Genomic DNA, 14,059 nt, shown 5'->3' with positions numbered 1-14,059 from the left:
ACCTATGGCATCTAAAAATGTCGGATTTAGAAAGTGCTTCTAACACTCCCTTAACTGGCCTCAAACACACCCGAGCTGCCAGAAGTCAGGCGACACCTGACAGGACAGGATCGAGCGACAAGGCCCCTAGCAGGGCACTGGGACCAGATGTGAGTGAGAGCGTATAAAAAATGGGCACAGTCTCCAGCATCTTTGCCTTTTAATATAAGATTTGTTTTCATCATTTCTGAGTGTAACACATTTCTTCTAAAAATAGAGCTCTTTGCTTGTTCTGAAACTTAACTTCCACTTGGAGGTGACAGGGCATAAGGCTGACTGTAGTCGTGGGGTGACGTGGGTTCCTGGTCACAGACTCTTCACGGACTCTGGATGCGCATGGCGAGGAGTCGTCCACTTCAAATCCATGGTACTGACAGAAAGTTCCGAGCTCCCATCCACGCCTGGCGTGGACCCATCCGAGCCCGGCTCCCATGGGCCACAGGACCAGATGGCAGCAGCCCCTCCCCCAGGAGGTGTGGACAGAAGGATCCTGCACACGTCCACCAGAAGAGGGCAGGGTCCCCTCCGAGCACACCGGTTAAGAATGGCAAGTGCACAAACACACAAGACATAGGGACGCAGGGCTGAGGATGTGACACTCCTGCCCTGGGCCAATGCAGACCTGGATTTAATATCATGGAACTTGCTGGGGTTTTCTCACAATACAGATGAAGAGTGAGAATCTCCCCTTGCCCCCAAGAAGAGCCTGGTTAGCTCCTGAATCCAAAGATGCCCTTGATGTATCCAGTGAGGCCACTCTTGGTCTTCTGCTCCAACTTGTCCTCAAGAGGTGGGAATGCCACATGGTTGAGGGCCAGGTCAAAGAACAAAGGCTTGCAAGGAATGGGCTGGAATCCCGGTGGGAAGTGCACGAGGTTGGCTTGCTTGGTGACGAGGGAAGGGTCCAGGCAGAATGTCTCAAACCGTTCGACCAGAGGCTGGGAGTCAAACCAAAGGGAGGAACCCAGGTGTTAATCACAGACCACAGCGGAACATCCACTACGTGCTGAGTACACAGTTCAGAGCCTACGTGGGCTACCTCGCTTCATCCCCACGAATCTGCTACAAGTGTTCTGTCACGTCCCCATCTCATAGCTGAGAGTCACTGAAACCTAGAGGTTGGGAGAGGCATGGGCCGGGACTAGAGCACGGGCATAGTGGATCTGCCTGCCAAGTTCCTAGCCAGCTGCGCTGCACAGCACACGTTCCCAACCTCCTTATCTGGGGTCATCTGGCTGACATGAACAAACCTTATACAGGCAGCTGCGAGGTCTCTGAGCAAAAGAAGGGTGTCTGCTTAGAAATGAAGGGTTCTTGGGCACCTGGGTGGCTCAGTGGGTTAAAGCCTCTGCCTTCAGCTCAGGTCATGATCTCAGGGTCCTGGGATCAAGCCCCGCATTGGGCTCTCTGCCCAGCAGAAAGCCTGTTTCCCCTTCCTTCTCTGCCTGCCTCTCTAACTACTTGTGATCTGTCAAATAAATAAAATCTTAAAAAAAAAAAAGGAAAAGAAATGAAGGGCTCTCTGTTCAACTGAGCACACATTTCTAGTGAGTTAACGAATTCTATTCTTCATTCCTCAAAAGCCACAGCCCAAACATACCTTGTTGTCCTTGACTTGGGAGGAAATCTCTGTTTGGTGGGAGTCACTTGCATCTGAAAGTTGCACAGGGATTCAGTAAGAACAGGGAAAAAACATGCTACAGTCACAAATGACACATGTCACACGTGTGGGTTCTAAATCCCAAGAGCAAAAGCAGCAACATGTGGGGAAGTCAGCCCTTTCCTTCCTGGGCCAACGTCCGCTAAGCAGTACAGTAAAATAGACGGTAAACCCTAGAAGCAACGTTGTCACGCCAGCGGAGCCCCAATGGTTGTAAGAAAAATATGTTAGGGAAAGGGACAGCGAACTGGTTCTCTAAATTCTTCCACACAGGGGTTCCCGAGGTGGCTCTGCTGGTCAAGCACCTGCCTTCGGCTCGGGTCATCGAGCCCTGCATCGGGCTCCCCGCTCAGTGGGGAGTCTGCTTCTCCCTCTAACCCTCTCCTGCTCACGTACTCACTCTCCTTTCTTGGTCTCTCTCTCAAATAAATACAATCTTAAAAAATAAATAAATAAAATTTCCCACACAGTTTGATGCCTTCATGTGGCAGAAATAATGGCAGAAAAAGATTAAAATCTTACACATTATGGAATTGGTGTAGGGAGTGGGACAGAGGAGGGATAGCAGCAAAGGAAATCTGGGAACACAGCGAGCACGTAACACGCAAGGGGCTCACCCAGGATCGCCGCTGCCTGCAGAGAACACTTCTCTGACCTCACTTGTGTGATGAGCTCTTGCACGTCGGGCAGGTCCTGTAACGGTTCGGAAAACACGGACTCACGAGTCAGAGCCGGGCCAGACAAGTGCGCCAAACTGACCCAAGCGGAGCGATCCCACCCTTATTTTCACAAGATTTTAGACTTTATAAATGGTTTATCGTATTAAAAACAAACAAAAACATGGGACGCCTGGGTGGCTCAGTTGGTTGGACGACTGCCTTCGGCTCAGGGCGTGATCCTGGAGTCCCGGGATCGAGTCCCACATCAGGCTCCCAGCTCCATGGGGAGTCTGCTTTGCTCTCTGACCTTCTCCCCTCTCATGCTCTCTCTCACTGTCTCTCTCTCTCAAATAAATAAACAAAATCTTTAAAAAAAAAAAAAAAAAAACAAACAAACAAAAACAAAAAACGCTAGCTTGGGGCATCTGGCTAGCTCTGTCAATAAAGTACGTGAGTCTTACTCTCGCGGTCGCAAGGTCAAGCCCCACGGGGGGCATGGGGCCTACTTAAAAAACAAAACAAAACAAAACAAGCACTTAAAGCTGACTTCAGACAGGAAAAGGATGCCTTAGCCCAAGTAATAATGCCAGGAGACAGTAGTGAGGATAAGATACTAGCGAGCAGCGTATCACGGCTGTATGTACAACGGGCCGGTGCTTTCCAAGCAGCTCACGCAGCCGCTAATTCCATTGTCATAATCACCCTGAATGAAGCCGTACTCTGCTTTGCAGAGGAGGAGACTGAAGCACGAAGGGCCCCCAAGGCAGGCTGAGTCTCTCCCCTGGCAAAATCCAGAAAGATCTGAACCCTCCTGCCCTGAGCTCTGACTTCGGTCAGACAGGGATCTGTACGCGCTTCTTCCTGACTCCTGGGATATCCATGCACACCGTCTCCCTCCACATGCCGGCGCCGGGGACACCCCAGCATTACGCTGCCACCGTGCTGGTCCCGCACACCCTCGCCTACTCCTTTCCATCTGCCCCTTCACTTGAGAACAACTCCATCCGGCATGCAAGCCTGTGGCTCGACAAAACCTTACGCTGTCCGAGGGCAGAAGCCTGGTGTGTTCACTGCCCTGGAATCCAGCGCTGCTCCGAGGGAACAAGCGAACGCCCAGAGAGCCGCGGCTCCCTCGCTGGCTTGACCAGGGCAATCCCAGCTCGCCTTTTCTAAACGGTCTCCACTAACAGATCCACAAGCCCGGATTCTGTGGGCCGGCTGGGGCTCTGATGCCGACACCAGCACAGCAGTCCGCAGCTTAAGAAGCCAGGATCGTTCAACAAGCAGGAACACTAAACCACCAGTACTTCCGATCAGCAGGTAAGCTCTGAGGTACACCCAAACTGCCCTGGGGGGGGGGTGCTAAAATGCAGATTTTGACTCAGCAGGCCTGGAGTAGGGCTGCAGAGTCTGCATTTCTAGCAAGTTCCCAAATGCTGGTGGTGGTACAGGTACACTTTGTGGAGAAAAGCTTCATCAGTGGTTCTCAACTCAGCTGCACAGCACAATCACTGAGGGGCTTTTCAAAATCCCAGTGTGCACCCCAGACCCCACAGGGATTAGAACCAGAATCTCGAGGGGTGAGACTCAGATGGTCATCTTTTAAAAATCCCAGGTGAGGGGCTCCTGAGTGGCTCAGTCAGTTAACTACCTTTGGCTCAGGTCATGATCCCAGGGTCCTGGGATGGAGCCCCGCATCGGGCTTCCCGCTCTACGGAGGGCCTGCTATCCCCTCTCCCTGCTGCTCTACCTATGTTCTTAATTCTCTGTCAAATAAATAAATGAATACCTAAAAAAAAAATAATCTTCCCAGGTAACTGTAACATGCAGCTGAATCTGAAAACAATACTTCAGATTTATTTTAACCCAAGGAATGGCTTTCCTTCTTAGTACCTGCGTCCAATCGCAGGCCTGGAGCGTGGCAGGGAGTTAGAGCACACAGCTCTCTGGGCCGCCCCACACCTGCAGCTGGCCAGGGAGGATGGGCCTCACCACACAGCCTCCCTGGGCTTGGGGGCAAGGAGCAGCGGCGCACCTTTAAGCTGTTCCTGAAGGCCCCGGCGTCAGAATGTACTTCGTTTGCGTACTTCAGGACTCGGTCATAGAGGACAAGGGCTTCACTCCACTTCTTCACCAGCACGTAGGACTGAGCAATGAAAAAACACCTGGCAGGGAAGGGAAAGAGCCAGAGTATTCTAGAATAACAATTACCCAAGATCGAGACTTTCCTTGAAGTTCAGGCTCCATTTTAGATCTGGAAACAGGCTTCTTAAACCTTCTTAAACCTCAGGATCGCTGCAGGGAAGACCCGGACACTCCCCATGCCCCAGGTTACCAGGCGACCCTCCACTCTTCCCTGCACTGTGCATGTCCCACATGGTAAAAGACCCTCTGTCTTCTACTTCCTTTCTGACTCTGCGGCTCCCAAAGGCACACGGTGGGGGCTGGGACAGGCACGGAGGAGGAACGCTGCGTGGCCCAAGTACGAATCCCACCCACTGCCCACGCGTCCGGCCAGCTCGCTCATCCCTGCTCACTTCTTTTTCAAAAACCCAACCCAAGAATCCACTTCCTAATGGAAACTATTCCACTGGAGTCAACAGAGCCTCAGGGCTGCTGGTCCTTGACAGGCCATGGGCCAGGAGGAGAGCTAACAAGTGCGACGAAGGGGCATGTTGGAGAGTCAGAGTGCTGGGGTGTGAGGGCCGAGGGGCGGGGGGATCCCACACCGCCTACCTCCCACTTAAAAATAACACAACTCATTTAAGAACAAAAACAAAAAATGGAGGGTTAGCTTTCTCCTAATTCAGTTCAGGTTCTCCTCTGGTTCTCTCAAGGAACACCCTTTCCTATACTTGTTCCTTCTCCGCTGGGAGGAAGGAGGGAAGAGGAGGGAGTTGACCTTTAACTTGTGCTCCCCAACCTCCCCCACCCTATCCAAGGAGCAAATGAGGTACACTGGAAACTCCCAGCCAGTACCTTCAGCAAAGACGTCCCCCGAACATGCTGGGCCGACTGTTCTGACCACAGGCAAGGTAATCAGACAGCCAAGCCAACAACCCAGTCTTCTGGAGTCTGGCCCATGCCCCAAGGCTTACAGAGCCAGCAGGCAGCCCAGGAGAGCCCCATCTGCATCATGGGACCTTACCTATAAGCCTTAAACACCAGCGTCTTGAGGCCTATCTCTTTCTGGAAGGCTCGGTCCTCCTCTAAGCCAGGAAGCTGGAGCAATTCCACCAGATTCTGCATGAGAGATGCAACAAGGAAACTCATGAAGAGCAGGGTGCAGACTGGGTTTCTGACAGGAGACCTTGTAAAAACACACATGGGCAAAAAGCCCAAGCCAGAAATAACGGGAAGGTCTGTGAGGAACGGCTTGGCAGCAGCCACACCTGGTGTCACCGCCACCCCTTCTCAGCTCCTAAAAGCCTGTCTGTCCTTTCCGTCTCGGCTCACACCTCACCTCCTTCCGAGATTTCTCAGACCAAGTCAGCCAGTGGGCAACTCCTGGTCTGATCTGTCAAGACTGGCGCTCCCGTGGCATCTCCCTTAGAGGCCTGGATGGTGCGTGGACACGTCCCTCAATCTTACTCACTGACCAACTCCCAGCGGGCCAAGACTGTGGCCTCAGGTCTCAGGAAGTCCCCCAGGAGAGAGGACCTTGCACAGCTGCAGCGCTCAGTGGACCCCGAGGTCGCTGGTCTCTCCACATCAACACGCCGAGGCTGAGCGAGAACCAGGCCTCTCCTCCCGAGCCACCAAAAGCTGCTGCTGGTCCCAGCCCTTCGCTACAGAGTTAGGTCATTCTGTGGCCAACACATGCAAAGGACAGGCTCCGGTGGCCCAGTCCTCGAGGGTCACCTGTAGAATGATGTCATAGAGCCGGATGAGGTCCTGGGGCCGTGGGGAGCGCTTGCTGTCATCTTCCGGCTGCGACTGTAGTGCCTTCTGCAGCCCCTTGGCCATGTTCTCGTTCCGCCTGACGGCTGTTGACAACTTGATGTAAGTCAGGTAGCTGGAATGTACCACACGTCAGCTCAGGTTATGCTCAGGGAAGCTGGCGTTCTGAGAAGAGCACTGGGCCACAAGCTGGGACTAACCTAGGGGAAGGGTGTGGGGGCGAGGGCGTGTCACTCAGCGGGCCATGTGACCGGGGCCTCAAGCTCAAGGGGGCCCTCAATTTTGGCAATTCGCAGGCAGGTCTGCAGGGGCGGGATGACACCTTATGACGAAATCTGATTTCAGTTTTAATTATATCCTCCGTTTGTCTTAAAGAGCCACAAAGCTACTGACTTCAGAGGTCACAGTTAGTCCTTGAGATGATCCATGGATGGCAAGCCGTTCTGGGAACAAGGATCAGTTAACGGCCTGGCCCACATTACAAGACGCAGCGCTCACACAACAGCTGCTCCTACTCATCTGAGGACCTTCTCTTCTCAGAAGACACTAAGGAATGGGTTTCTTTGGAGGGTTCTGCGTACCGAGCACCTGCACATACTGGAGACTATGCCTGCTTATTTTGTTTTTTTAAGATTTTATTTATTTACTTGACAGACAGAAATCACAAGTAGGCAGAGAGGCAGGCAGAGAGAGAGGAGGAAGCAGGCTCCCCGCTGAGCAGAGAGCCCGATGTGGGGCTCGATCCCAGGATTCCGGGATCATGACTGGAGCCGAAGGGAGAGGCTTTAATCCACTGAGCCACCCAGGCACCCCTATGCCTGCTTATTTTAACTGTACCACCTGGAAAATCTCTTTTAATATCTGGGGACAAGAATACAGTAACTGAGAAGTCTGTTTAAAAAGCATTTGCGGGTAGGGGGCTAGTATTTAGGGCTCAAGATCTCCATCCTTCTCTGGTAGAAGAGTAGAGGCACCCTTGGGAAAGACACAGCCTGGGGACAGCTATATATGCATACTTGAGGTCAGGGCTCCATAGTGAACACCGGGGATTAAGAGACTGTCAAGTCATAGGTTCTGGCCCCCTAGCCTTCTCATACTCGGCTTCTAGACCAAGAGCTGCTGGTACATTCTGGGGATCTGACTTGCCCACAAAAGGGCCCTCCAAGATTCTAGAGTCAGGTTCCTGGGTAGAAAGGCAGAAGAACACCCCCAGTGAAGCCCATAGCCGATAAGCCCTGCCCACAAGTGCAAAGTTCCTGCCACACAAGCCATATGCTTTAACAGGAGATGTCGAAGAATCACCAGTTAAAAAAATATCTAACAAGGGTGCCTGGGTGGCTCAGTGGGTTAAAGCCTCTGCCTTCGGCTCAGGTCATGATCTCAGGGTCCTGGGATCGAGCCCCGCATCGGGCTCTCTGCTCGGCGGGGAGCCTGCTTCCCCCCTTTTCTCTCTGCCTGCCTCTTTGCCTACTTGTGATCTCTCTCTGTCAAATAAATAAATAAAATCTTAAAAAAAAAAAAAAAACCAACTAACAAGACAGAAGAAACCAAAATCGGGGGTGGGGTGGGGGGAAAGCAACTTGGAAGAATCAGACTTTGCAAGAAGAAGAAAATTTCAGAAAACTATTATTAACTTCAGAGAGGGACTTTCTGGTCATAAGCTTAGAATGAGAAACTTTTACAAAATCAATACTTAGGCCTGACTGGGTTGTTCAGTCGGTTAAGTGTCTGCCTTCGGGTCAGGTCATGATCCCAGGGTGCTGGGATCCAGCCCTGAGTCAAGCTCCCTGTTCAGTGGAGGCTCTGCTCCTCCCTCTGCCCCTCTACCCATCCCTGTCTACACTCTCTCTCTCTAATAAATAAAATCGTAAAAAGATAATCAATATTCAAAGGACACGCACAAGCCCTCAGAAATTAAAATAGTGCATGAAATGAAAAGGCCTATAAGTCAGCCAGCTGGGAGGTCGGGAAGAGTCAGGGCAGGGAGCGGGTGCAGAGCAGGAGTGAGGGCTGTCCCGGGAAGGGGTACAAAATACCTAAATCCAAAAATCAGTAAGTAGGAACACACACACGTCATTTGGACACAAAGGTAAATACCAGGAAATGTGATTTCTCTCTGTCAAATAAATAAATAAAATCTTTAAAAAAAAAAGATTTAAAAAAAAAAGAATTAAAAGTGGCTGCTTTGGAGAAATGGGAGAGAAAGGTCAGGAGATGGGTTTTCCTGAAGCTCTTCAGAAAAAGGAGATTCTCCAAATATTATTTAGAGCAGTAGAGGAATGTACATGCCTCTTTGGAAAGTTTTATTAAAATACAAGAGCGACCTGATTCCTACTGTCAAAGCTGGGCTCCAGTTCCTTTTTTTTTTTTTTTTTTTTTTTTTAAGATTTTTAAAATTTACTTATTTGACAGAGAGAGAGCTGAGTACAAGCACAAAAGCAGGCAGAGTAGCAGGCAGAAGGAGAGGGAGAAGCAGGCTCCCCGTTGAGTAGACAGCCTGATGCGGGGATCAATCCTAGGACCCTGGGACTGTGACCTGAACCGAAGGCAGGTAATTGAATGACTGACCCCTCAGGCACCCCTGGGCTCCAGCTCCTGGTCGAAACCCACGATGCTGATTCCAGCTCGATGTGAAGGCGGGAGGATGAAGCCCAGGGTATGGGGGCAGCACGGTGTGAAGGTTTTCCGAGCCTGTTAAAACTCTCAGGGTCTTTTCTTTTTTTTTTTTTTTTAAAGATTTTATTTATTTATTTGACAGACAGAGATCACAAGTAGGCAGAGAGGCAGGCAGAGAGAGAGATAGAGGGAAGCAGGCTCCCTGCTGAGCAGAGAGCCCGATGCGGGACTCGATCCCAGGACCCTGAGATCATGACCTGAGCCGAAGGCAGCGGCTTAACCCACTGAGCCACCCAGGCGCCCCTCAGGGTCTTTTCAAGGTTAGGAAGTTGGATCAACTCCTGATTCTGACTCTGTGGCTGTTAACAATAAACATGTCCCTTACCCTCCTGGGCTCCGCTTTCTCACAGGACTACTGAATACTAGATAGCAAACGGCTGTTGTTGCTCGATGCCCCTCGATAACTCTGGCACTCCATCTGACGTTTGCTAATACTGAATTCCCTAATCTAGATCAAGGAGATCAAAACACAGGGAGGTGTTTTTACCAAAAAGGGAGGGGTTAGGGAACGGCTGAAAATAGTGCCAGGTTCATGAAAAAAGTTACAACCAGTAAGTAAGCGATGAAGACTTCAAGGTCACATGGGGTAGAGCATCTAATGAGAAGTGTAGTTTTCCCAAGTCAGTTGATCCTTCTCCCCACAAAGTCCCCAAACTGTCACTTTTCCTTCCCTCCCCTCTTCAGGGTGAACAGAATGATCCACACCTCTAAAACAAAAGTAAACTTGACAAGGTGATTTAAAAATGTGTATGAAAGAGCAAAGGGACAGAAAGAGTTCAGCTGTGCCTGAGGAAAAACCTGCTGGGGGATGAGCTCCACCAGCCACCAGGACTCGAGGCACAGGCATTTGCTGTGCTGGTGCCAGTACGGAAGGTGGACCCGCAGAGCTGAAGAGCGTCCAGAAAAGAGTGCGCGAGGAGAAAAGGGGCCGCGGGCCGGATGGAACCGGCGGACAGGCCGATGTGTCCGTCAACTGCCCCGGAGCCATCCACAGCCTCGTGGAGAAAAGGTGAAGCAGATCCTTATACCACGCTCAAAAACAAACTCCAGACAGAATCAAACTGGAGTCGAAACAGAACTTAAATGCAGAAGGGACGAAAGAAAACATCTGGAACACAGAGGAGAGTAACTTTCGGAGCCTGGCAGAGGGGGGCAGTTACCTCTAGGAGAGAAAGAGGAACCACCAGTGTGGGGCCACAGGGAGCGCCAAAGTCACTAGCCGCATTCTCACTCTTAATGTACAAAATTTAAAATTACGTGTATAATAACATGCAAATGCAATAAACGCAGTAACATACAAATAACATACAAACACGTACTCCTGTACGATAAAACATACATATATACATTAGCATTTGCCATACAATAAATCAGAAATTAAAACTATGTTAATGTATACACACTCTTTCATTTGAAGGATCTATTTTACTACTGTGTTAAAAATTTAGAAATTAAAAGCCTTACCTGTGCAGGTACTGAAGATTAGATACCTTCCCCGACTCCCCTTCAAGGGTATAATCTCTCTGTTTCTGTGGAAAGCAATAAAGGCAGAGATAAAACAGATGATCCTATCCTTGGCTCTGACAACCTCATGCCATGGTGTGGTCCCCAAAGTGCCTGGGAACACAGGCACAGGCTCTAGTAAATTACGGGTCCTGAAATATCAAAGATCTCCTGGGCATATTCTAGAACAAGGCCACTCACTTGTCACCGGCATCTAAAAACTGGACTTAAGCAGTAGAGTTCAGAGTAATGGCCAGTCAGGCTCCCTGTCCACTGCTCCCATGTCCAGACCCAAAGCAGGAAGGCCAGACAGTCCAGGCCCGTGGTGCCATTTTGGGGTTTGTGTCTTAGACCTACATTCCGAGATCCAACCCCTCAGGCTGTCAGCTCAGCCTTCTGTGGCTGGCCGAACAAGGGCTCTCAAAGATGCACAGGTCCTAATTCCAGGTGCCGTGAAGGTGTTACCTCACACGTAAGAGACGGGACGAAGTTAAGGATCTCTTCATTAGCCTGGATTATCCAGGTGGGATCAGTATAATGACAGGTTTCTTCAAGAGGAAGACAGCAGGGCAGTGACAGAGAGAAGGCATGGGGACTGAAGCAGAGTCGGAGAGGAGTGATGGGCTAAGCTGCCGGCTCTGAACACGGAGAAGGGGGCCACAGGGCAAGAAGTACAGGTGGCCTCCAGAAGTTGGAAAACGCCTTCTCTGGAATGCTAGAAATGGACTCCTCCCTTAGGACTTCCAAAGGAAGAGCACCGGGGTAGTTATGCTGACTAAGCATCTGACTCTTCATTTTGACTCAGGTCTTGACTGCAGGGCTGTGGGGTCCAGCCGCGAGTCAGGCTCCATGCTTAGCACGGAGTCTGCTTGAGAGTCCTTCCCCCTCCCTGCACCCCCGAACCCTGCCTAAAATAAGTAAAATCGTAAAAAAGACAAAAAACAAAAAACCCTTCCAAAGGAATGCAGCCCTATGAACTTTTTAGATTAACAGCCACCCGAAGCTGTGAGAGAAGAGATCTGTGTTATTTTAAGCCACTACTTTTGTGGTCATGTTCTAGCAGCCACTGGGGAACCTCGACACCTTGATATCACCATCTTCATTACACTCTGTTGAGGGGTCCCTGCAACTGCTGTTGAGTTCAAGGTGAGTGATGGAGGGCGGGGCTCGTACGTACCTGTTATGTGGGTGAAGGGAGGTGAAATACACAAAGGCAGCTTGACGGGAAAAGGAAATGGGACGGCAGCTTAACAAATACTTAGTGAACGTTTTATACTCAAAGCACCAGGGACAGATGCTAAAGTATATAGCTGCTTTTAATATGCTTATAATTGTGGGGAAAAAAACCCAGAAAAATAAATATAAAACAATATACAAAATGTTAAAAAGCAATTTTTGATTAACTACCGAACAAAAATTACAGCCACAAGTACCAGATCTCTAGAACACGGGGAGCTGCTGGGCTAGGATGGTGCTGGCAGGCTTCTCTGAGATGAACTATGAGCTGGACACTGAACACCAGCCAGCGTCTGGACAGGTGCCAAGGGAGACAAAGGACAAGTCAGGTGTGAGGGGGAAAAGGAGAACAGTGGAGGAGTGCACTGGGGAGGGGAAGGCACAGTAACAAGAGGGTGAGTACAGCAGCCTGAGCCAGAGGACCCAGCGGGGAGCAGGAAAGTATGATCTGGAAACAGACACCAGTTCACAGAGTTGGAACTGCACTTGCTGAATCAATGGGCTCTTGAACAGGGTGTACACAACCCAAAGAGTGTGGTGTAAGAGGAAAATCAGAGCTGCTGCTTCTTTTTTTGTGAAGATTTTATTTATTTATTTGACACAGAAAGAGAGAGATCACAAGTATGCAGGGAGAGAGCGCGGGGGAAGCAGGCTCCTTGCCAAGCAGAGAGCACAATTCAGGGCTCAATCCCAGGACCCTGAGACCGTGACCTGAGCTGAAGGCAGAGGCTTAACCTGCTGAGCCACCCAGGTGCCCTGAAAATTAGAACTTCTATTTTTCTCATTTCTTACAAATAAACACGTCAGGAATACGGGCTCAATTTTACTTATGGGCTGCATTATCAGGAAAGTTTGGAGCCCCCTGCTCTAGACCTGGGAGATGGGATCTAGAAAGGTCCCATGTTTGCTGCTGGCAGGAAAGACCTGGAGAACTGAACCCAGACCAAGACGGGAAAAGCTGTCAGACCTCTGTGGCCGTCCAGGAATAGGACAAAAGGCTAATCAGAAACAGGGCAGGGGTGAGGGATGGAAAAATGGAGAGAAGTCAAAGGGAGAGCTAGTAAGGTTTTGGTGATAGGGAAGAAAGAGACAAAGACAGTCCTGAGGTTTTCAGCCTAGATGCCTCATGAATCACAGTGACATTAGAAAAAGGGAGCACTAGAAAAATCCACCTGGAGCCATGAATTTGTGACTAAAGGCTTAACAGGTAATAAATGAACCCATTAGGAAGAACAGGATGGAGAGAAAATTCCTCAACCTGATAGAGTTCAGAAGCTTCTGTCGTTTGTCAGCCCATCACCAAATCTAAAAATACTGTGGCTAAGAGTCTGTGCACTCAAGACCACTGCCCGCCCATCCCCCCATCCCTATCCGCACAAGACGACACGGACCGAGAGGACCTCAGCCCAGAGGAGGGGCCAGTGGCCCAGCTGACAGTCCCACCTGATCCGGCTTGAGCTCTTCCCGAACGGCCTGGATGGCGTCCCGACACTCACTGAGCATGGATTCAAACAGACGCTCCTTGGTTTCTTCACTTTCAGCCTAAACAAAGGCAGTAAAAAAAACATTTCCTCTGAATAAGGCATAGTAGTCCAACGGGAGGACGGCACAACCCTGCCGTGAAATCCCCCATTATACACACACACACATCCAGCCAGGACACCCCAAAGCAGAGATCGTTTCAACTGTCACGAGTCTCCATCACATTAAGACTTTTCTTATAGTCTTATTCGTTATTCATATGGCAACGGAATGGTACACACACACACACACACACACACACAAAGTGAATGCACTGAAAAGATCTGCGTAACTGATCTGAAACAACCAACCAACAGATGCTTTACATTCTTTCCCATCACAAAACTTTCTACTTCTTTCCTCCACCAATTCCACCTCTGCTCAGGACCTGCCCCTGACATCCCTGAAACGCCACACTGGAGAACAAATGGTCCCAAGCTCTGCTGTGTGCCAGCAGGGATACCCGCATGAATGTAACCCCAAAGACTTGCAGATCTTTCATTTCTTTTAGGTCCAAGTAAGTGAGGAATGTCCCTAACCAATACCAAGTCAAACATTTATTTCTCCTGAGGATCACAGGAAGATCCCTTCTCCACAGAAATTGTGCACTTGGGATAGTCCCTGTGGCTATGCTGAGGTTGACAGGCACTCCACTTGACAGTCTTTGCACAAGTTCAAGGGCATCGCCCCTCTGCTGGCCTGCTGGGATGAGGGAAAAGTGATTCATTGACAGAGCACCTGCCAAACCACATTACCATTCTAAAGAATCCCACGGAGCTGGTAGGAGTGGTCAGAGGCAGAAAGGAGATGAACTTGTGTTGCCGGCAGACCCACTGTAGCAGGAAAACATCCGCACTCCATTATT

At 50.1% G+C, this 14,059-nt stretch overlaps 1 protein-coding gene across 1 annotated transcript in view; it reads right to left on the bottom strand.

Moving 5' to 3' along the window:
* Positions 1 to 610: 610 nt before the first annotated feature.
* SRP68 (signal recognition particle 68) overlaps positions 611 to 14,059 on the bottom strand; it is a 35,564-nt gene continuing 22,115 nt past the window's right edge. The window contains exons 9-16 of the mRNA XM_044247392.1: positions 13,117 to 13,215; positions 10,399 to 10,463; positions 6,220 to 6,373; positions 5,507 to 5,601; positions 4,394 to 4,523; positions 2,317 to 2,392; positions 1,640 to 1,692; positions 611 to 977 (exon numbers count right to left, since the gene is read on the bottom strand). Coding sequence (XP_044103327.1) covers positions 750 to 977; positions 1,640 to 1,692; positions 2,317 to 2,392; positions 4,394 to 4,523; positions 5,507 to 5,601; positions 6,220 to 6,373; positions 10,399 to 10,463; positions 13,117 to 13,215 — 900 coding nt within the window. The 3' untranslated portion in view covers positions 611 to 749. The remainder of the gene's footprint in view (positions 978 to 1,639; positions 1,693 to 2,316; positions 2,393 to 4,393; positions 4,524 to 5,506; positions 5,602 to 6,219; positions 6,374 to 10,398; positions 10,464 to 13,116; positions 13,216 to 14,059) is intronic.

This window comes from Neovison vison, chromosome 5, assembly GCF_020171115.1.
Source record: "Neovison vison isolate M4711 chromosome 5, ASM_NN_V1, whole genome shotgun sequence".
Taxonomy (NCBI): Eukaryota; Metazoa; Chordata; class Mammalia; order Carnivora; family Mustelidae; genus Neogale; species Neogale vison.
Note: the sequence above shows the minus strand (reverse complement) of the source record. Positions and strands in the feature narration are given on the sequence as shown.